This window comes from Microcaecilia unicolor, chromosome 7 (genome assembly GCF_901765095.1).
Source record: "Microcaecilia unicolor chromosome 7, aMicUni1.1, whole genome shotgun sequence".
Lineage (NCBI taxonomy): Eukaryota > Metazoa > Chordata > Amphibia > Gymnophiona > Siphonopidae > Microcaecilia > Microcaecilia unicolor.
This window is the reverse complement of record NC_044037.1, coordinates 254,542,465-254,566,471: the sequence shown is the minus strand read 5'-3', so window position 1 is coordinate 254,566,471 and position 24,007 is coordinate 254,542,465. Positions and strand designations below refer to the sequence as shown.

Sequence of the window (24,007 nt, the reverse complement as noted above, 5' to 3'; positions counted from 1 at the left end):
ATTTCATGTCCTCCAGTTCTACCGCCTTCCCATAAAGCTAGCCAACCATAAAGCTAGTGTGATTGTTAGTGCTTAATTGCTATAAACACACACATAACTTATGCGCATAATTTTGAACCCCACTCATGCTCTATCCCTTTGTGTGCTCCTCTTGCAAATATGCACTGTGTAAGTTAAGTGGATATTTGCAGAATAGTGATTAGACGGAACTTTGGCATTTACATGTGTATGTGTACACATACATACATACATACATACATACATAAATGAAATTATTATAAACATTTACGCACATAATAGGGTGTGTAAATGTTAGCACCTATGTTATAGAATTGCCCCCTAGATGTTCCTTGACAGAAGTGTTACATATATTCCAAACATGTTTGTTTTATTTTATTTATTTGTATTTGGCTACCATTTAGTAACATCTCAAGGTGAGTGACAATCAGGTTCTTTAGGTATTTCAAAATATGTTCCCTTGGGAACATACTAAGAGGATCTTATACTAAGGTGTGCTAATGGACTTATCGATTAGTGCTTGCTAAATGCTGTGCAGTCCATTGAATAGCTATGGGCTGCATGGCACTTAACACACACTAATTTGTTAGTGTGCACTAAATCTGTTAGTGGGCCTTAGTAAAAGGGCCCCTAAAGTATTTTCAAATGGTTTGCATGCAGATCATTAAGAGCAGCTAGCCCAGTTGTGGTTTGAAAATGTTATTAGCAACCAATACCAGGGGGACACCTGATAGATCTGATAGGGAGATGAGAGGAAGATATGACACAGAGTTTTAAAGGAACTAAGATGACTGATCTTTTTGAAAAGTATACCAGTCAGTGGGAAATGCAAATAATAACTAAAGATATGAGAGAAAAGATGGGGTTTTGGGTTGCAGCAAATGCAAAATTTTATTTTATTTTTTTTTTATTTTGTACCCCGCGCTTTCCCACTCATGGCAGGCTCAATGCGGCTTACATATTGTATACAGGTACTTATTTGTACCTGGGGCATTGGAGGGTTAAGTGACTTGCCCAGAGTCACAAGGAGCTGCCTGTGCCTGAAGTGGGAATTGAACTCAGTTCCCCAGGACCAAAATCCACCACCCTAACCACTAGGCCACTCCTCCACTCCATGCAGACAGAAACTTTAGTCCATGGATTTTTGGAATGTTCAAAGCTCAGATGACTGTGGACATGGTCATAGAGCTAAAGGACTATGCCCTGGGGATGTCATTGGAATGGATATATAGTGCCCTGCTCATGGAGGACCTGGGCAATGTGATGTAAAAGAGCCTATTGAAGGTGAAGCAAAAACGTGCTTGTGTAGCACTACTGCTGACAAGGGAAGTTATCCTTGGATATTCAACCAAGTAGGAAGAGCCCCACACAGAGCTTTGGGAGAGGGTAGTGTGCAAGGCATAGCATGGCACGACACGAGAAGTAGAGATATAAGGCACATAAGAAACTTAAATGGAAGGCATATCTGCAAGTGGGTAATAAGGCAACGTGTGGGGGACAGAATGAAGTGCATGGGGCACTTCATTGTCCCATGCATATGAAGTGCATGGGACAATGAATAGCTAGGTCTATATGAAGCCCACTGCTGCCTGGCTAGAAGAGAGCTCAATAAAGGGGATGGAGAATGCATGGGGTATTGAAGAGGGGTGGGGGTAGGGCAGAAAATATTAAATCCAACAACCAGTCCTAGGATGTGGTTCATTGTACATTTCCTTAAACATATTCAGTCCTGTTTTAGTTGAATGTAGAAATTGAGTTGAGCATCCATGTCTGGACATGTCCAGTTCTGGTTGTATTTTAGAAAAGGATCTACTGATGTACAGCCGTTTCTAAAATACATGCAAGTATGCATGGGTATGTGCAGGCCAAGTGCAGTGGAAATAGCCATTTCACATTCAGCAACATCTATGACCTCAACAGGGACAGCTCAGCAACTTGTACAACTATGTGTTACCGTTTACATGTGCAAAATGGAATTTCAGAACATAGACGTGCAAGTGCTCGCAATTAGATCTTTGCCATTTTGGAAATCGAGATGTCTAAATTACTCTAATTAAGTTCAGAGGCCACAATCTTTCTGTACTTTGAATCTTGTGGGGGGGGGGGGGGCACTGAGGGATTAAGGGGGAGAGACCTCACTTAATTCCTCTGTTAATACTGCTCAAAACAAGTACTTCTACCAAATCTATACATATCTGGGGATAGCTGACTTAGGTCTTTGTAATTATAGACACACATTGCCTTGCTGAAATGGAAAATACAAATGTAGATTTTGGTGGTGCTCTAGTCCTTCCGAAATCACATCCCTTTGTCATATGCAGATTTACACATGTAAGTACTGGCGTAAACTTGCGTTTTCTACATTTATTTGGGGAATATGTTTAAATGCTAGTACTGTATTTACATGTGTAAATCATGAATAGGGCTTCTAAAATAAAGGGCCATTATGTTTAGATTGATTTTTTTTTGTTTTTTTACAACTTATGTAGTGACACATTGTATTATTCTTCTTCACCCAGCATCCTCACCATTTGTCTGTAAAGGAAGAAGTTTCAGAAGTTGTCCGTCAGAAGAAGAAATATCCAAAGAAGCCGAAAACTGAAATTTTAGTAACACCTGCACAAGCCACTACTGAGCCATCACCTGTTATCAACAAAAGCGACATAAAACAGTATGACTTCCAAAGCTCAGATGAAGATGAATATGTACAGGTGTGTTAATATACCATGGTGAAATGTCATGACACCTGTAGCTTAAGCACTGATTACAGCATCATAGCAAATTGCTGATGGGTCAGAAGAAGAGTGCATTAGTGGGTATTGTAAGAGGATATATGGTTCTTATATTGAAAGTAATTTGAGATAACTGTCTAAAATGCATGCATATTATTTGCACTATTGGACAGTACAGTGGTTCTCAGCAAGAGCCATGAATAGATCTTGTTTTCAGGGTATCCATAATAAATATCCATCTCTTTTTGCTAACGTATGGTCGAACAAATAAAGCTATTTGCATAGCTTGGTTACCCTAAAAAAGCCAGACTTGTTGGCTGGCTTGAGGTCCAAAGTTGCAATTCTCATAATAGCAACTGCCATTCTTTGGTTTAGCTAGGTACCTATATGGAGAGCTCATACAGACATTTTCTGTCACTGTTAAGATAGTTACCATTTAGTTTGGGATTTATATCGCACTAATGAAGAAGACTCTGCCTAAAATGTTGTTCTAATTCGTATATGTGGGTAAGTGGGGGTTGGGGGGAGAATCCCACAGGACGTGGGTGAAATGGTTGACGGCAGCACATCTTCGGATTTGGCGCAGCATCCGAATATGCCGGAGACTTCAGGCTCTCTGACAGGGTCATTTGCAGTTTGATGTAAGAGAGCATGGGAAAGGGCAATATTTTGTTAGATCCAACTGGCAGTGAGGAACAGTCTCTGATCACACATAGAGCACAGTCGCCATTTTACAACCTCAGGGCCCAACAGAGCATTCAGCTGCATCGGGATATTTGCTTTCTCCGGAGTTTTTATTGCTCTTGCACCAGACCTATTTACTGAAGCAGGGCTAGTCAGAGTTGCTGCAAGGTGCTTCAGTTTCTCACCTCACTGCCCCTCCAGCTCCTAAGAGATCTCATTTAGACCACCAGGAGTAGGCAGATGAGGCTCTCTGTTTCTCCTTCTTTATCTGATGTGGCTTCGGGCTATTTATAGATTCATTTCTAACAATCATCAAGAATCTAAATAGCCAAAAATGTTCAAAGCACAGCCTAATACTTAACCAACAGTAGCAGAGAAAGCCAAACACATCTAGTGTGCTTTAAATTGTCGCTTAAAAGTCCATAAATGAGTCTCATGTTTCAAACCAGCGGGTAAACAATTCCATTCATAAGGCCCAGCAATCAAAAAGAACCTTTTCTAGTCACATCCAAACGATATTGAGTCATAGCAGGCACAACTAAATTCCCAGCAGTCATCGATCTCAATTGTCTCTGTGGAGCATGACGCTGAATAACATTCCTCAAATACAAAGTAGAATCATGAAACAAAGCATGATGAACTAGCATCAGTAACTTGAATTTCACCCTAAATGCAACCAGCAGCCACTTCAACCGCTTTAGATGAGCTGAGATATGATCATATTGCAACTAACCAAAAACGTGGAACCATTGTTGAAGGAGCTGTTAGAGGAGGGAGATGACCTGAAAGTACTGAGGTGGTTTCATAAAGAGGAGCTCATTTCTCTTATTTCTGAGGCATTGGTGGTCCTTTCCATTGAGGAGCCTTCTGCTTCGTTGATTATGAGGGGGCTTAGAGATCCTTCTGAGGCCTTCCCAATGCATCTTGACATTAAGGACCTGATTACAGCAGAATGGGTCTCACCAGATTTGGGGCTGAGAGTGGGAAGAGTCATGGCTTGCCTCTATCTGTTGGTTCCAGAGGAGAAAGAGAAATTGCAGCTTCCCAGGGTGGACTCCCTTGTTATGGCTGTGACTAAGAAGACCACCTTGCCAATGGAAGGGGGCATTACCCTAAAAGACCTACAGGATAGGAAGCTAGAATGTTCGCTGAAACAAGCTTTTGAAATGACTTTTTTGGACCTTCAAGTGACAATGTGCATTTCATTCATGGCAAGAGTATGCCTGAAGTGACATCAACAATCTGCAACACAAAATGGGAGTCATAACATCCAGCTGGAAGTGGGTTTGGCCTACTTGGCGGATGCTATTTATGACATGTTATGAGTTACGACCCACAGTATGTCTTTGGCTGCCATGGCATGTCGGTAGCTCTGGTTGCAGCATTGGGCACCAGATGCAGCACGTCTAGTTAAACTACCCTTTCAGGGCAAGTGACTATTTTGAGAAAATCTCTGTAACTTGGTGAAAGAACTGGAAGAAACTAAGTCACAGCGGTTGCCGGAGGATAAGCCGAAAGCCTCTGATCATTGGTCTTCAGGGGCTCTCGATCTCAATTGAGACAGCAGATAGTACTGGCCTGGTTGTCAGCAGTATAGTCAGAAATCCCACTTTGAGGCACGCCACTCTTCCTTTCGTGTGGAGTCAGCTAGAGCACCCAATGGCTCCCAAGCTTTATAAAGATGTGAGGATGGTCTACTCTTCTCTTCCAGTAAGAGGATGTCTTCAGGAATTTCAGGAGGAGTGGGCCAAAATCACGTCAGATCAGTGGGTTCTGGATATCCTTACAAAAGGTTACAAGTTGGAGTTCTCCCACCTGGTCGAACCTGAGGTTTAAAGTCTTACCCATGTAATGATTCAGATCCAAACCTACCCCCAGACTCTACACACAGGACTTACCTAGGAGTATCCCTGGTAGTTTTATGGACTGGGCAAGAGCAATCCCCCTCCACACCTAGCCCATTGCCTCCCAGGTTCAAAATGGCAGCAGGTCCACACTAATAGCTATCACATATTGATACCCACGATAACTGCTTACCGCAGTTTGTTTATTAAAAGTCTTGATACCCCACTGTTACTGTTTACAGGCCAAAGAGGATCACAATGTTATTAACATATCATAAAATTGAAAGAACATTAAACAAAGACTGGGAACCAACCATACCAAGGCTCAATCATACAACAGGTAGGGGGAGATGCATAAGAAACTATACACATAGGCTGCTGTTACTGAGCAGGCCACCCCAGCCTCAGGGAGTTGTAGCAGAAGGGCCTAAGGCATTTTTTTTTTTTTTTAAAGAGTCTTTAGAAGAATTTTGAAGGTGGTGAATGACTTTTCTGACCTTATGTGAGAGGGAAGATTGTTCCAGAGAAAGGGGGAAAGAAAATTAAAAAGCAGCCAAATGGGTAGATTCATAGTGGGTACATTTTGGAGATGGCAATACTAAGTGATTGGCATCCAGAGAACGCAGAAGACGAGGGGGTGTGTAGAGATCACAAGGAAGGAAAGAGCGGAAGAGGCACCAAGGGTGCAGGGCTTTGTGGGTTAGACAGCGTACTTTAATCCAACGCCTATAAAAGATCGGTAACCAGTGCAAATGAATAAGGAGAGGAGTGATATGATCAAATCTTTTTGCTTTACAAAGAAACCAGGCAACAGAATTATGTATTGTTTGTAAGCGGCACAAAAGATCAGAAGAAATCCCACAGTAGACAGAGTTGCAATAATCCAACCTGGTGATGACAAATGCATGAATCAGTGTGGAGAGCTGAGAAATTTAAAAAGTGGCTAATGGATCGTAGTCATCGCAACCAGTAGAATCTTTTTTTAACAATTGACACTTAGGCATCAAAGAACAGTTTAGTGTTGTTATTAACTGGGATCACTGAGACATTGAGCAGGGAAAGTGGGGATGAGGAAAAACATGTACATCTGGACAGCCAATCCGAATACCAGGTTCATACTAATGACAGTACAAAGTCTGACCCTTTGCGTGGTGAGGGGGAGGAGGTAGCACAGTTTATCACTTTCTTCTATGTATTAACACTGTAGAACTGGAGGATGTAAGTGTATGATCATTCAGTTCTACCTAAAGTTGGTTTGTGAAAGTGATTTGTACACCACTCTGCGTAGAGTGAAGAATCTGAATAGGTGTATTTTTGTAGGTGGTGCAGATCTCCTGTTAGACCTTTATCATGTTTCAATCATATCCAAATTATGCCAGCAGAAGAAAAATGTAGGGTGCCAAGAAATTATATTACATATGGCTCATTGACTGGTATCATGATATATCTTTATTTCAGCCTATAGTCAAAGTGATTATGACGGATGAGCTATATTGCAACTGCTAAGTATCTAGAGATGGAACCTAGTAAACAACCATATTCATTAATTTTTTTTGTTTGGCTTTTTGACACTAGGTTCCTTCACCAGTATCAGAAACGGAAGAAGAAAATGATCCTGATGGACCATATGCTTTTAGAAGAAAATTGGGTTGCCAGTATTATGCTGTAAGAATGATTTTTAGTTTTTCTTTCACACTACTGCTCTAATTCTATAAGCATGCTTGAGAAGCTGCTTATGGCAGCCTCTGTAGTGGGAGATCCATTAATAAGGTTCATTGTCATTTGAAATATGTGTATCCCATGAAAACATGAAATGTACAGAATTTGAAACCCATTTGTTATATCTGAATCATCTTTAATATTTTTTTAAATGGCTGCATAGTGAAGCCTTATTTGCTGAATCTATCATTGTGAGCAGTCAGCTCTGCCTTCTCTTGTGTATAAAGACATATTTTGGTAATTTTATAAAGTATTTTTTGCATGTAAAGCTTGTTTTACATTGAGAAATGGACTTTTATAAAACTGAGCCATTGTATATACACACACCATAAAAATCGTACATAGTTACACGCATGCTGCACATAGGCTTTCTTGAGAGCATGGGTTGAGAGGAGTAGAGACAGTTGCAGTGTATATGTAGGATCTTTAAAAGGTGTGAGTTAGGGCTGCATTTTGATTACATTTTTAATCGTGAGAATAAAAGATGGCTGCCAGTATCTTATTTTTGCCCTGTATCCCTCTGCCCCCCTCCCAGTCCAACATCTCTCCACCTCTCTCCCCCCATCCAGTAGGCACCGAAAAAAATCTCATTAAGCTTCTTCCTCTATCCCTCTCTTTGCACAGCACATCCCATACCTCTCTGTCAGTCTCCTCCCCAGACACCCGGAATTTTCTTTCACATCTTCCCCTAGTATACAGACATCCCCTCAGTATGTACCCCATCATAGCTGTCAGTCAGTCTTTGCCCCACCATAGTTTTCTGAACCTCCTAAATACAGCATCCTAACTCTGAAACCCTTCCCCACTCTACACACACTTCCCACAGCTATTTGTGAATCCCCAATTCCTTGTCATCAAGCAGATGCAGCCATTACAGATGGGTTGTGTCCATCAACCAGCATAGGGAGATAGAGAGCACACTTTTTTCAGTGCCTCATACCAGCTTGCTCCACTGCCTCTCTTCAGTATTCTCTATCTCCCCTAGCAGAGTGGCTGCAGCTTCTTCGAGCTCCATCTAAAATCTGCCTGGAGGTTGCTCCTGTGCTTTTCCCAGTTGTTAGCAGGGGTGTTGGAGGCTATAGCAGCTTCACTTTAAAGGCACATAGGTTCGCCCTTTCCCTGCCTTACCCATACCTCCGTGGATGTGGACACATTGCTTAGCTTTCCCTGTCCTTCCCCACCAACAGTGGATGCAGGCACATAACAGTGGATGCAGGCACATAGGTTCGCCCTTTCCCTGCCTTTCCCACTCACCTGAGCCTCCGGAGTTCTATTTACCTCTGCTTTCCTCACAGCGTTAAAAAAAAAAAAAAAAAAAAAAAAAGCGCTTAGACGCTGGAACAGAGGTTTTTCCTTGCCTTTTTCTGTGGGACCGGAGCTGTGATACTCGGTCCAGTGAGGTAAGAGTGTTTTCTGACTCCTCCGGGGTGGGCCCGCGATCGGGGTGATTTTGGCGCGAACCGCCATTTTGAATTTTACCACCCTTTTCGGCGATGGCTGCGGAGACAGTAAAGCGCTGTTCCAAGTGTGGCAAGCGCAGATCATCAGCGGGGCTCTGTAAATCGTGCTGTACAAACGTTAGAGCCGTCCCGAGCATGGCGAGCGACGATTCTTCGCGCTCTGAGCTGGCAGCGGGCGCCATTTTGAATTTACCACATGTCGCGACCTCCACTGAGACGGAGAGTCCTGAGCCCGGGGGGAGGCCTCGGAGTGAGGCTGATATGGGAGCTACTAGCCCCGGCAGAGATCCGGGTGCCCAGGGTGAGATTTCTCCCCTGATTTTGTCTTATTAATGCATAAAGCATACATGCTTAAAAGAGCTGTCCCACAAAGCCCGGCACGGGCCTCTTCTAATGACCCCCCCCCCCCCCCCCCCCCCCGTGGATTCTAGCCTGGGTATGCCCTCTGAGGCTTATTCCCTGATAATTGGCAGAATATGAAGCGCAGAAGGGCTCATTCCCCTTCAGAGAGTGCTGCACCTCCATTCCCCCCCCCCCCCCCCCCCCCCCCCCCCCGTGGTCAGGCTGCGAGGATTCGGAGGACTCTGGCAGGCCTTCATGGTCTGAGGAGCCAGAGTCTGGTGCAGAAGTGACTCAGGATCTGGACGATCCCTCCGCGGTGAGGATTTTCCACCGTGATGAGCTGCCAGCGCTTATTTCTGATGCCCTGCAGGCTCTCTCTATTGAGGACCCTGCCAGTGGCACAGCCTCCTCTGTGAATCCTAGGATGGCTAATACCAGAAAGCCTGCTCGAGCCTTTCCTTTGCATGACTCCATCCAAAAGCTTATTTCGGCTCAATGGGCTGACCCCGAGGGACCTTTGAAAGTTTCCAGGGCTATGGGGCAATTATACCCTCTGAGTGAGGAGCATATGGCTCGCTTTGCTATGCCTAAAGTGGATGCCCTAGTCACAGCTGTGACAAAGAGAACTACCCTCCCTGTTGAAGGAGGTGTTGCCCTGAAGGATATTCAAGACCGTAGACTGGAATCAGCACTTAATTTGAAATTGCAGGTCTCACTATTCGGGCGTCTGCATGCAGTTGTTATGCTGCTAGAGCCTGCCTGGCTTGGTTGGTTTCAGATGTGGCTCCGCGGATGGAGTCGGCCTTGTCCTTTCTTGCTGACACCCTTTATGATATTGTCAGAGCTTCAGCTAAACACATGGCAGTAGCAGTGGCGGCTCGCCGTCTTCTTTGGCTACGGCATTGGGCGGCGGACATGGCCTCTAAGCAAAGGTTGGTGAAGTTGCCCTTTCAAGGCCTTCTCCTGTTTGGTGAGGAGTTGGAGAAAATTGTGAAGGGCCTGGGTGAGGCTAAACCCCAGCGCTTGCCCGAAGATAGGCCTCGGCCTTCCTCTAAGGGTGCGGCGGTCCACTCCTGTTACAGACCTCGCTTCCGTGAAGCTCGAAGGTACCGCCCGGGGCGTTCTGCTGTGTTCACTTCTCGTGCCCGTTTTCAGCAGAGGAACTCCTTTCGCTCGGACAAACGTTCCACAGCCACTGGCTCAAGGCCTGGAGTTCAGGGGAGACCCTCTCAATGATGGTGCGCCGGCAATCTCCTCGAGTCCTGTCATCGGAGGACGTCTTTCCCTCTTTGCCGAGGAGTGGGCCAACATTTCCTCAGATCAGTGGGTCTTGGACCTGATCAGAGACGGCTACAGAATAGAATTCGACGCCCCTGTAAGAGACGTGTTTGTGGAGTCCCGATGCGGTTCTGCCGCCAAACGGGCAGCGGTAGAGGAGACTTTACAAGGTCTGATTCAGATAGGGGCCGTGTCCCCGGTACCTCCCGCTGAACACGGCTGCGACCGCTACTCCATCTACTTTGTGGTGCCGCGAAAAGGAGGGTCTTTTCGCCCTATTCTGGACTTAAAAGAATTAAACAAGTCCCTGAGAGTACGGCATTTTCACATGGAAACCCTGCGCTCCGTCATTGCTGCGGTACAGCCAGGAGAGTTTCTCACGTCTCTGGACCTGAAAGAAGCTTACTTGCACATTCCAATTTGGCCCCAGCACCAGAAGTTTCTGAGGTTTGCGGTGATGGGAAAGCATTTCCAGTTCCGGGCCTTGCCTTTTGGCCTCGCCACAGCTCCCCGCACCTTTTTGAAGGTTATGGTGGTAGTAGCTGCCTTTCTAAGGCGAGAGGGTATTCGGGTTCCACCCGTACCTGGACGACTGGCTCATTCGAGCAAACTCTGCTGCAGAGAGTCAGCATGTAACAGCCAGAGTGGTCTCAGTACTTCAATCTCTGGGCTGGGTCGTCAATTTGGCCAAAAGTCACCTGACCCCCTCGCAGTCTCTAGAATATTTGGCGGCCAGGTTCGACACAGCCTCGGGGTATGTGTACTTACCCGAGCAAAGGCGGTGCAAGCTTCAGAATCAGGTCCGTCTGCTCCTGAGGATGCCCCGCCCGCGAGCTTGGGACATTGTCCAGCTGCTTGGATCGATGACGGCCACCATGGAACTGGTGCCCTGGGCGAGAGCGCACCTGAGACCTCTACAGTATGCTCTACTCCAAAGATGGTCTCCAGTATCTCAGGATTACCAATGCAGACTCTCTTGGCTCCCTGCGGCCCGACTCAGCATGGAGTGGTGGCTCTCAGACAGCATGCTGCGGCGAGGAATGCCGCTGGCGCTCCCCGATTGGTGCCTAGTGGTGACAGATGCCAGTCTGAAAGGCTGGGGCGCACATTGCAAGGGGAAGCATGCCCAGGGTCTATGGACACCTGAGGAGTCGGAGTGGTCCATCAACCACCTAGAATTGAAAGCGGTGTTTCAGGCGCTTCTGGCCTTTCAAGTGACCCTGGAAGGATTGGCTGTCAGAGTGATGTCGGACAACACGACAGCAGTGGCCTACATAAATCGACAAGGCGGCACTCAGTGCAGAGCTCTAGCCGCGCAGGCCGAACAAATTTGCCACTGGGCCGAGCTGCATCTACAGTTTCTGTCGGCAGCTCACATTGCAGGTCAGAGCAACGTGCAAGCCGATTATCTAAGCAGGCATCAGATCGATCCAGCGGAGTGGGAACTTGCAGACGAAGTGTTCCTGCAGATATGTGCCAAGTGGGGCAAGCCCGTGATGGATCTAATGGCGACAAGCACCAATGCCAAAGTCCCGTGCTTCTTCAGCAGACGGAGAGATCCTCGCGCAGTGGGGTTGAATGCCTTGGCTCAACCCTGGCCTCCGGGCCTACTGTATGTGTTCCCTCCGTGGCCCTTGATAGGGCGAGTGCTCCTGCGGATTCGGCTGCATCCAGGAGAAGTGGTTCTTGTCGCCTCGGATTGGCCCAGGAGGCCTTGGTATGCGGACCTCCGACAGATGCTCATAGAGGATCCCCTTCAGTTACCTCTGGTTCCCAACCTGTTGTCACAGGGTCCGGTGACCATGGAGGACGCCGGCCGATTTGGTCTAATGGCCTGGCGATTATTGAGAGGCAGAGGCTAATCCAATAAAGTAATTACCACTCTCCTGGAAGCCCGCAAGCATTCCACTTCCGTGGCTTATGCCAGGATTTGGTGCCAGTTTGAAGTCTGGTGTGCTTCCAGAGAGATCACACCCCTGCGGGCTCCTGTCTCGCCAATTCTGGACTTTTTGCAGGATGGTGTACAAAAAGGCTTGGCCTATAATTCCCTGAAGGTGCAAGTGGCAGCGTTGGCCTCCCTGCGTGGCAAGGTTGAAGGCGTGTCTTTAGCTGCTCATCCGGATGTGGCACGGTTTCTTAGAGGGGTGCTTTGGCTCCGTCCTCCTGTGCGTGCACCTTGTCCAGCTTGGAACCTGGGGCTAGTGCTGAAGGCCCCTCAGGGTGCTCCCTTTGAACCGCTTCGGCGTGCTTCAGAGAAAGATTTGACACTGAAGGCCGTCTTGTTAGTGGCCATTACTTCGGCGAGACGGGTGTCAGAGCTCCAGGCGCTGTCCTGTAGAGACCCTTTCTGCAGTTTTCAGAGTCCGGGGTCACGGTTCGGACTGTGCCTTCCTTCTTGCCTAAGGTGGTTTCAGCGTTTCACCTAAACCAACCTATTTTGTTGCCCTCCTTTGTCGAGGAGGAGTTTCCAGAATCTTTTGGGCAATTGCACCTGTTGGACGTGCGCAGGACTCTGCTGCAGTATCTGCAAGTTAGTAACTCTTTCAGGACCTCTGATCATCTGTTTGTTTTGCTATCAGGTCCTTGCAGAGGGTCTCCAGTGTCTAAAGCCACTATTGCCCGCTGGCTTAAAGAATCTATCTTTTCAGCTTATTTGCTTGCCGGCCGGCCGGCCTCCGCCTGATGCCTTTAAGGTGCATTCCACTAAAGGAATTTCCTCTTCTTGGGCTGAAACTGGAGTGCTCTCTCTGCAAGAGATTTGTAGTGCAGCAACATGGGCTTCTAAGCTCTCTTTTGCCCGACATTACAGGCTGGATGTGGCTGCCAGGAGGGACGCACATTTTGGAGCGCAAGTGCTGGCGCGTGGTGTGGCTTGTTCCCACCCTATCTAGGGATTGCTTTGATACATCCCATCTGTAATGGCTGCATCTGCTTGATGACAAGGAAGGGAGCATTAGGTTCTTACCGTGATAATTTTCTTTCCTTCAGTCATAGCAGATGCAGCCATGATCCCTCCCTGTCTGATGCTATCTGCTGTAAATCTATTTCAGGTTCTGTTCGTGTTTCCTGGAGATTCCGTCCTTGGGAGAAAGTCGGGAAACAGTCTTCAGGATTCTTGTTCAATTAAAGGAGGATGACTTAATTCCCTCCAGTTTCATGTTTTGGAGGATGAGTTTATTCCCTCCGGGTGGATGAGTTTATTCCCTCTAGTTATGTCTCAGTGGAGGATGAGTTTATGCCCTCCGGGAGGATGTTTCATTCCCTCCATTCTGAGTTAATGCCCTTTGTTGTAGGGCCATCGTTCGCTGTGAGGAAAGTTTATGTTATTCCCATTGCGGTTTGCCATACTGCTTTGGAAGCTTCAAATACTGAAGAGAGGCAGTGGAGCAAGCTGGTATGAGGCACTGAAAAAAGTGTGCTCTCTATCTCCCTCTGCTGGTTGATGGACACAACCCATCTGTAATGGCTGTATCTGCTATGACTAAAGGAAAGAAAATTATCACGGTAAGAATTTAATTTTCCCATATACCACCTCAGCCCTTTCTCTCCCTACTCCCCACTCCCCCATGATATCCCCATACTTGGCATCTTGGGCTTGTACTCCTTCTTTCTTCCTTCTCATTTTCTCTTCTATCTTTGGCACATATAGCCCTCCTGCAGGTATTTCCTCTTCAGCTTGCCTCTTTCATCTCCTTTTGTCCTCTGATGCTCGAGCTCTCACATGCCCAGTTTGTCCCATTCATTTCCTCCCCCTTCCCCCTCCCTGCACTCAACATAAGCAGAGGAGCAGGAGGAAAGTGGCTGCATGTCGGGCCATGTCCTGCTCATCTGCTGTGCTGGTTCGCATTGCTGAATTTAAATCAAGCGGGACACCATAGAGCCCTGCAGTTTGGAATTTAGCAGTGAGAACTAGTGTGGCAGATTAACAAGATACAGCCTGACATGCAGCCGCTCTTCTTGCTCCTCTGCTTTTGTTGATCACCAAAAAGGAAGCAGGCTCAGAAGAAATGAACAGGACAAAATGGGCAGTGCATGTCGGAGGCAGAGGAGAGCTCAGAGAACAAGTTCGGGGGTGGTGGGGGCTTAATCATGCTAGTTGCTTTGCTTCTGTTGCTTTGGGCCCTGTGCAGAATTCTGCCCTAGAAGTGCTGAATTCTGCAAGCAGTATGTAAGAGGGGAATTCTGCCACTGATATAGATCCTGGGAACCATTCAAGCATTGCCTGCATATACACACACACCCACACACCCTGCCCCTTCCAAAATCATGCACTGTCATATCCCTCCCTCCCTCCACCACCCCCTTGTACCTTCCAAGTTGGTCTTAGACAGCAGCAGCATCTACATGCTGCCTGCTCCGGAGGCCCCCTCTGACCCATTCAGTCCCTGCAGAAACAGGACATTTGAGGGGAGGGGGGAGGCAGGACGGGTCAGAGGGAACCTCTGCAGCAGGTATCATGTAGATTCTGCTGCGTTGTCGCTGCTTTCTATGGGGGTATGGGGGAGCTGGTAAGGGAGAAAAGTGCTTGATGGAGACGATTAATTATATTAGCCACGATTCATTTTTTTAATCGTGCCTGATAAATGATGCATTGATCATGGCATTAATTGTGATTAACTTATAGCCCTAGAGTTCATGTACACATTTATATTTTTGGAGCAGGAGTAAATTTGTGTTTGAGAATTTCTGCATTATCGGGGTTTGTGTTTAATTTATAAGAGAGCTTTTAAAATAGGCACTTTTGTTCGGACTTTCCATGTAGGTGCCTTGTTACAAATACCCCCAAAATGAAGGGTAGCCTGTGAGGGATATGGGGCCATATGTGTGTTCTAGTTGATAGTTCAGGTTTATTTGATATACTGCCAATCAATAAATATCTAAGTAAGCTTGTTTGTTTTTGATATACTGCAATATGCAAGGCATCAAAGTGGTTTTGCACTAACATTTAACTTTCTTAAAAAAAAAATAAAATGAAAGCAAGTATAGGACAGGAAAGGTAATATAAAAGTTAAAAGTTCAGAAATAAATTAGGTACATAAAAGTTGGTCAAATTTTATTTAAGAACATGAGATAAGAGTTGCCATACTGGGTCAGACCAGTGATCCATCTAGCCCAGTATCCTGTTTTCCAAACAGTGGCCAAACCCAAATTGTGGCAACACTCCATACTACAAATCCCAGGGCAAGCAGTTGCTTCCCATGTCTGTCTCAATAGCAGATTATGGACTTTTCCTCCAGAAATTTGTCCAAACCTTTTTTAAACCCAGATACGCTAACCGCTGTTACCACATTTATTTATTGGGATTCACCCAAGGCGGTGTACAGCAGGTACAGTTTAACATAAAACTGTAACTTAGATCAGATCCTTATCTCTTGCTTAACTATACAGAGAACTTCCCTTGAGTTCAGTTAACCATCAAATTATCCCCAACTGACTCTACCATGCATCTTGTTCCCATCATATATCTGCTCTTGATCCCTCAGCTATATGGTAAGCTGTATTGTAGAAAATCATTAGCATCATATATATGTTAATTGGGTGTTCTAATGCATGCTTATTAGGTGCATCATTAGTAGTATGCTAAAATTGTATTATATCTCTGGTACTTGAATTCCAGTGCTATTAAATGTGTGTATTTTTGATCCTCTTTCACAATAGTCCTATTATTAGGTTTTAATTTGCTGTTCTTAGGTTTACCTCATTTATTTTATTTGTTTATACTTGGTCATTTTACTATTGTTACACTGTTACCAAAATTGTAAATATGTATAGCAAGATAATCCAGGTGCAGAATGAGTCAGTCACTCTATGTATTAAAGACTTGAGAGAAGAGCCAGGCTTTCACCTGCTTCCTGAAGTAGAGATATTCTCGAGTTATACTTAGCCCCTCTGGGAGTAAATTCCAGAGCATGGAGGCTACTCCTGAGAAGGCCCGCTGGTGGGTATCACATCATACAACTTCTTTTGACGAAGGTACAGATAGTGATTGCCACACCACTCTCCCACTGGCCTCAATACCCAGGAGAGCCATAGGAAATAATTGTTTTTAAGGCCATCCTAAGTTTCTTATAGGAAAGTTCTTCTCTGAGTTGTCAAGAAAGTGTTCCACAAGTGGTTTACAATCCTATACAATAATTCTCACCTCCAGCGTTCTGTGCTTGGGACCGTGGCTCCCTGGCTGGAGGTGGTCTGCGAGGCAGACACGCACGGACGTCACTGACGTCAAGACAGATGATTCCAAGGCAAGGGGTCACTACTCCTCCTATTGCCTCGGAATCATCTGTTACCCTCCGCGCTACGGCCCCCTCGAACCCCCCCTTCCGCGAATCTGTCGATTTCCCCCCCCCCCCCCGGATCGCCGAAAAAACGCCCCCCCCCCCCCCCCGCCGCCGTTGTACACTACCTGTGCTGACAGCCCAAGTGTTGTAGTGTTGTTCTGCCATTCACGTAGGTTACTCAATCATTTTCACTGAAAGTTTATCTGCGTGCGTCTGACGTCGACGCATGCAGAGGAACTTCCAGACAAGATGATTGAGGAAACTACGCGAAGGGCAGAACAACACTTCGCCTGTAAGCACAGGTAGCACAACAACAGCGGGGGGGGGGGGGGGGGGGGGGGTCGCCGGCACAGGGGGGGGATCGACAGGTTCGCGGAAGGGGGGGTTGAGGGGGCCGTAGCGCGGGGGGGGGGGGGGGAATTTGCCTGCCTAAGGCCCGTTTCCTTGCCTACAGAAACGGGCCTTTTTTACTAGTAAATTATAAAGATGCTTTTGATGAAGTTTCCTCATCTGAGATTTTAAAAAAATAAATTGCGCAGAGGAAAAAAAAATTTGCACAAAGGAACTGTCCGTTGAACTGTTGCCCTGCCAGTTTCTATAAAGATCCCCCAGGGGACATTTTACTTTGACTAACAATGATAATAATTTTTTTAATTTAAGGAAGGTTGTTATCCCAAGATATTTGGGAGATATCCTACTTACTCCATCCTTTGCCATTGCTCAAATTATAGGCCTGCAGCACAGATTCTAATTGTCGCAAAAATCTCAGAAGCAAGTGTAGCAGACAGACATGAACAATATATTATGGAATTTGAGCTTTTAGATCCAGGTCAATCTGGTTTCTGGAACCAGAGCAGTACTGAAACCCTACTTACTGCACTCCTGCAGGATTTAAAACTTTTTTTGGATCTACAGCTGCTTTGATTTGGTGAACCACAGCATATTGCTTACAGAATTATGTTCAATGTGGGTTGCTAGCCGGGTTCTCAGTTGGTGTGCACCTTTTTGAAACATGCCTCTGTCATGTATGGTTCATGAACTGGAGACATTTATGCAAAAACGTTTTGGGAGACCACATCTTAAAATAAAGCCTTGGATTAGATAGTATATTATACCACAGAACTGTTTTATTCAAGGTAAAAATACATTTTACCCATTACACCTTTTGATTTGCATATATTGCAGTTGAGTTTAATAATCTATGTGGAAAGCAAAACTAGCTGGTTCTGTTGCTGGTGCACCTTGTTCATTAGGAGCATTTCTTTCAGTTTTTATTTTATAATGTTGACAAATCTGAACCACATCTGCATTGCCCATTGGGGGCATACTTCCGTAATTCATAGTACAATAAATGACAAGTTGCCTAAAAACTGAAGTTTTATGCTCAAGTGTGCCATTATTTTCATTTTAATTTATTGCTAGTTTTAATTCAGTTTAAAATAAAACTATAATCTGCCTTTTTATTCTCCAGAATGTACAAGGTGGAATATGATTTAGCATATAAAATGCTGTCATGTAGTCTTGTCTTTTTAAAACACTTAACAGAACTTTGCAGCTTATTTAAGTATGAAATTCTTTTATTTGTCTACAGCCTCGTTTGGACCAAACTACACACCAATTTGAGACTTCAGATTTGGCAGAACTGACAAAGTTGCGATACAGGCATTGTCTTACAACTCTTACAGTTCCACGCAGGTGCATTGGCTTTGCCAGGAGACGAGTTGGCCGAGGCGGAAGGTAGCTGAATATTATTTGAAGGACTTTTTTAATATCTGGATTTTGTTTAAAAATATTGTGCCCTACAGCAGATCTTGACAAATTCTCTTTCAATGTAAGAGCCAACCCAAAAACTTGGGAGCCAGAGTCCGAGACATCTCATTCCTCCCTCAAGCCCCCAATGCCCCAACCTAAGCTCAGGAGCAGGATGGGTATCCTCTCAGAGATTTGCTGAAGCTCCTTAATTTACTAAGACTGTTTTCCCATTGTTTCCAAAGGAAAAGAAAGCTTAGCAAATTAGGCTCAATGGACAGCTGCACAGTGCTGCCAGAATCCAGCAGTCTCCCCCAGGGCCCTCTAATAGCTGTGCCAGAGACATTTACTTCTTTGGTTCAGTTAACAGCTATAGCAAAGATTTGCCATCAGTGTCTTGTTCTCTTTTATCACCCTTTCCACCCTGCCCTTTTTCATCGCCCCTCTCTCTCATCCCCATCCTTCTTTATCCATTCATCCATCGCACTCTGTTTTTCTTTCTGTTCATATTCTTTCTTTCACTACTTTTCTGTCCTGTCTTTTCTCCTTTGCTCTTTTCTTTCTCTGTTTGAAGAATATCCCCTCCCTTTCACTCTCCCAGTCAGGGTTCAAATTGACCCAAAGCACCAGACCAGGGAATATTTCTATGGCAGCCCATCACCATACCTTTCTTTCTTTCTTTCTTTCTTTCTTTCTTTCTTTCTTTCTTTCTTTCTTTCTTTCTTTCTTTCTTTCTTTCTTTCTTTCTTTCTTTCTTTCTTTCTTTCTTGTTCACTTATATCCCACATTTTCCCACTCATGCAGGCACAATGTGGCTTACAAACATTAAATAAAATACAGAATAGGAAAACTTAGAAGAATATACAAGGAGTAGGCAGGGGGAGAAGCATCTAACAGGGCGAACTAGCAGGGTAGGAGCCAGGGAGGGTGCATCAAGCAGTGGTATAAAGTGAGGAGTAGGTCTTGGCAAAAAAGTACCCAGTGCCAGGCCATTTCCAGGCTTCAGCATTGAGTATCCAGTTTATGCAGTGCCAGCTAACACATGATTGATTAAGTGGATATTCAGAACTTAACCAGCCATGGGTTGCCATATAAAGATAAGACTGTGTTTTATGTGGTCCCATTTATGTGGTTACCCTGGCTTGTTAAGTGCTGAATATCGGCACTTAACTGGTGAAGTGCTGACTCCACCCTGGAACACCCCCAAAATAGCCAGCTTTCACTTAAGCGCTAACCATTAATTTTCAACAGCAATAACCAGTTATGTGCCACTAAAAACTAGCGGATAGCCCTGAACAAACAATGTAACTGGTCACCGGCCATTTTGGGCCAGTTAAATCATTTTGAATATCAACCAGAATAGCTTTTAGTTAGAGGAGAAATATGTTTTGTTAAAAAAGCCTAACGGTTTATTGCCTATGTATACCAAAATGGCACAATGTTTATATTGATGCATTTGTACCTATATTGGTGCTTTAGAAATGAAGCTCATAACTGAGTATGTTTAAATGTTCTTTTTCAGAATTTTAATGGACCGTATAGCCACTGAACATGACCCCGTCCTGAAGCAGCTGGATCCTGAAATGCTGAATAGTCTTTCAAGCTCTTCCCAAACTGTAGACTTTTCCCCTAATTTCTCATGGACCAATGCTTCCAATAAAGATTGTGAAAATAGACTCTCCCTTTCTGAAGTACTAAGCAATATCAGATCGTGTCGGTTGCAGTGTTTTCAGCCAAGGCTTCTAAATGTACAGGACAATGATAATGAAGAATGTACCTCAAGGAAACCAGGGCAGACTGTGAATAGTAAAAGAATTTCTGCCACATCTGTAGCTTTATTAAACACCAGCAGGAATGGCATATCAGGTAAGCAAAAATTCAAATTATATTCCACTGTCAGTAACTTCTTGATAGTCTGGTTACTGCACATTCAAGTTTTTTTTTATTAGCCTGTATGAACAGTACCGAAGAGTATATGAATAATAGTTAGCAAAGAAGTGGGTTTAAGACGGGCAGAGGATACGTTTTCAAATCTACCTACCTTGGTGCAGAGTACCTGTGAATTTTTTACTGTTAGACCAGTCCACACGACTAGGTTATGATCCCCAACCAACAGATGGAAACAGAGAACGCTGACATCTCTGTGATGCCATCACTTGTGTAAGGAGTGGTGCAGGCCCTGGAACCTGCCATTATTCTCTGCTTCCAGCAGATGGTGCAGCAATGTTTGGGAAGTAGGCCTGACTCCCTGTGGTTGAGTCCTCTTGACTGGTGGAGTCTTCCATGGATTGAACCACAGCTGTTTCTTGGGTAGAGATTGGAGAGGTCCATTCCCCACTGCAGCACTTGAGCATCAGTTTACAAGCCTTTACACAAGGTGGCTGGCTGGAAGGGGTGAGTATGTAGCAGGGGGGCTGGTTCCGCTCCTGGGGTGCAGTCCATAGCCTTGTTGAGTGGAGGGGGGTTCATGCCCATCTGGTGCCCTAAATACAAGCCCACGGGTTTAGGATTTGGGTGTCTAGCCTGGTGGTGGTCCCAAGGGGCCTGTGCCAGCAGGGTGAAGGTCAGTGAACTTACTTCCCTTCTTATTACTCCTTCCTCTTAACCCTCTTTCCCCCATCCTCCTTCCTCCAGGAACCTTTGCAGCAACGAATAAAATTAAAACGTGTGAGACAGCCTGCCCTGCAAGACAGTTGTCTTTAAAGTTAGTTAAAAATAATAAATGAAAGGCGTTAAAGACTTCCCCTGCTCTGTAGAGGGGGGAATCTCTTCATGAGTCAGCTTCAGGCTGATGTCTGCCAAGGAGGGGGCAGTTCCAGTGCTGTGTGCTATGGAAGTGAAGGTTCGTGTTTAATTTTGCAGTTGGCTTTGGAGATACTTCTTCACCTGGGGCCAGAGGAGACCATGTTCATGAGTAGTCAGGCATCCCCTCTCCTCTTCCAGTGCCGGATCACTGTTGGCTGTGGGCCTGTGTTTTTTGTTTGTAGTAACCACACTGGCTTGTAGCCCTCCTGTAATGAGGAGCAGGTGAATCATGGTGACTGTTTCTGTTCCCCATTGGGGGTGGGAAGTTTGTGTACTGGTAGGAATGGCAGCCTTGTTGATGTCTGTATGCTGTCCCTGTCATAGGGACTCTCAGCCTGCAGGAGCTTTCTTGGAAGATTCCTTCTGTATATAACCAAAAAAATAAGATGTGTACCATGAGAGCCTGATCCTGCCTTGGGGTCCGGGCTTCCTGTCGCTTACCTTACAGGTAGCTATTTCCCTACCCCACCCCTTTGGGCTTGGGGGTAGGAGGGGGGAGGGTCTAGTGTAAGGGTGAGAGCAGCATGCTAGAAACCAGAGATGCCCAGTTCATTGTCAGGTGCTTTTGGCAGAACAGTTTCCCCTGGAGCCAGGGGTCTTCCATCCCAGGGTTCATTGGATGGCTTTTTGCTGAGCGCTGTTATTAGCTACACGGGGTACACGGTTGCTTTGGAAACTTTGCTGTCCTTGTGGTTGTGTTTTATATTGTAACTAGTAAAAAAGGCCCATTTCTGAACACAATGAAACAGGCGCTAAAACGTTTTCCCCAAGGTCGTCACCACTCCCCCCTCTACCCCCCCCCCCCCCCCCCCCGAGGTGATCCAACAGCCCCCCCCCAAACTGCCTCGTGCATATTTCACACACCTTCCCAGTATTTCCCTCCCTCCCTCCCGCCGAGTGTCAGGGTCCCCCTTCCTCCCTCCCTCCCAGATCCCCAAGTTTCAGGGTCTCCCTCCCACTACCAGGATCCTCCCTCCCGCCCAGTTCCAGGTTCGTCGTAGCCTCCCTCCCTCTCGTCCACTGCCAGCCCCCCTCCTTAGAATTTTTGAAGTCTCACCCAGTCGGGGTTATGGCGTATGGCGGCAGCAGCAGCAGCATGGGTAAACGGCGTACAGGCTTGGGCCGTCTCTGTCTCTCAGCTCTGGTCCTGCCCTCATTTCCTGTTTCCGCAAGGGTGGGACCAGACCTGAGAGACAGAGATGGCCCGTGCCTGTACGCCGTTTACCGATGCTGCTGCCGCCGCAGTCTGCCGTAACCCTGACTGGGTAAGTGAGACTTCAAAAATTCGTATGGAGGGGGGCTGGCAGTGGACGGGAGGAAGGGAGGCTACGCCGATCCTGGAACTGTGAGCGAGGGGGGATCCTGGAACTGGGAGGATCCTGGTAGTGGGAGGGAGACCCTGAAACTCGGGGATCTGGGAGGGAGGGAGACCTGGGGGGGGGCGTGATGTTGCGGCGAGGGTAGCAGGGGCGGGGCCTGTTGCTCCTGTCTTGCGGTTGGTCAGTGTTGCGGGTGACGTACCCCTCCTGCTCCTGCACCTTATCGCCGAGCCAATCTGGTGTCTCCTTTCCGGTGACGTCAGCGATCTACGGAGCCTAGCAGACCAACTCTGAAGGAGCCACGGTCTGAGGCAGCAAGATTAGAACGTTGGAGGTGAGAATTCCTTCATATTGGTTGGTTGTAGTTTTGATGTGTTTTAGTTCTTAATAAAGACTTCTTCACATTTAAAAAAAAAAAAAAAGTACATTTAAGGGTTAGGGGTTGCAGTTCTGACTGCAGAAACCAACAAATTTGAAGAACTGCAGGCCTTGGGTTGAACAGAGGTAAACAAGCTGCTCTCTTCCTTTTAGATTTGGCTGTGCTTCAGGGACAGAGCACCTCATTGGTCCCATCCCCAGTGTGTTTATTGGATAGCTCAGTTGCAGCCACTTTAGCAGATGGAAGGTACTTATTCTCCCGCAGGGGAGACAGCCTCATGGAGAAGCTTCTTAGAGAGAGAAGGGCTGATATCCCTATGTCTTCTAGTTAGCTTCCAAGGGAGCCTTTAGGGACATTGATCTGTGGGGAAATCGTACAGTGCTAGGCAGGGCTAGCATCCCTCCCCCACCTCTATTTTGGCTATGGTTGCTCGCTAGGGAAAGAATGTCCTCTACAGGAACCACTTGATTCTAGCCTTAAAGTGAAGACATCTGGAGGAGTATGTTTCCTGCCTGTTGGAGAGATGAACTCCTGTTAGACACCTTAAGGATTTGCCCACCTCTTGGGAATCTAAGGTCATTGGGAAGCATGGTGTTCAGGGGCTTTCATGGTAGAAGATTAGGATCTCTATTTTACCAAACTCCTTTTCTGTAGTCTATCTCCTTCCAGGCAGCGTTTGGGTTCTGTATTCCATGAGAGAATCCTGATGTTGTCTTTGTGGGAGTCAGTCTTCCACAGAGCAGAGAAGTTGTTTCCATCCCTTTGTGGGAGCTAGCAGCTCTTGGGTGAAGCAACATATAGTGAGTCTTTCTTCATGGAAGTAAGTGATACGATGAGCTCCTTAGTCTGATTCTCCATTCTCACTCTTTGGGGCAGGTTTAGGGTTCAGGGACATTATTCCAGCTATGCTGTTTTGAAATCGCTATTCGAGAGCATATCCACAACTTTTTGTGCTCACCCTCTGCTTCAGAGACAGAGCACCTCATTGGTCCTATCCCCAATCTGTGAGCCAGCCCAAAAGCTTAGGAGCCTGCAGCTGAGACCTCTCACTTTTCGTTCCTCGCCCCTCCAACATTGTCTCCTATGGATTTAAGAGAGAAGGAAGGATGGGAATCCCATACAAATCATCAGTAGCTCTTTTGAAAACAGGTTCTTTTCATGTTCTAGGTCTGTGAGTAAAGAAACGTTAGTGAATCAGTTCCTTAAGGTGCCTCTGCAAATCACTGGCAAAAACCAGCAGCCTCCTTTCCCAAAACTGCTGTCAGCTGTGTGATAACACCCCTTTGCCTCTTTTTGTTTCACATATCTCTATGGCTTGGATCCCCATCAGTTGTTCTCTCTCTCATATTCCCCTCCCCAAGCCTTCACCCAATCTCTCTCTCTCTCTCTCATACTCCCCC

General features: G+C 46.0%; 1 protein-coding gene across 1 annotated transcript in view; it reads left to right on the top strand.

Annotated features, from left to right (window-relative positions):
- Window positions 1-24,007, top strand: part of EPC2 (enhancer of polycomb homolog 2) — a 177,115-nt gene that overhangs the window by 120,422 nt on the left and 32,686 nt on the right. Inside the window, exons 7-10 of the mRNA XM_030209088.1 lie at window positions 2,538-2,729; window positions 6,854-6,943; window positions 17,947-18,092; window positions 19,627-19,970. Of these exons, the coding sequence (XP_030064948.1) occupies window positions 2,538-2,729; window positions 6,854-6,943; window positions 17,947-18,092; window positions 19,627-19,970 (772 nt within the window). The remainder of the gene's footprint in view (window positions 1-2,537; window positions 2,730-6,853; window positions 6,944-17,946; window positions 18,093-19,626; window positions 19,971-24,007) is intronic.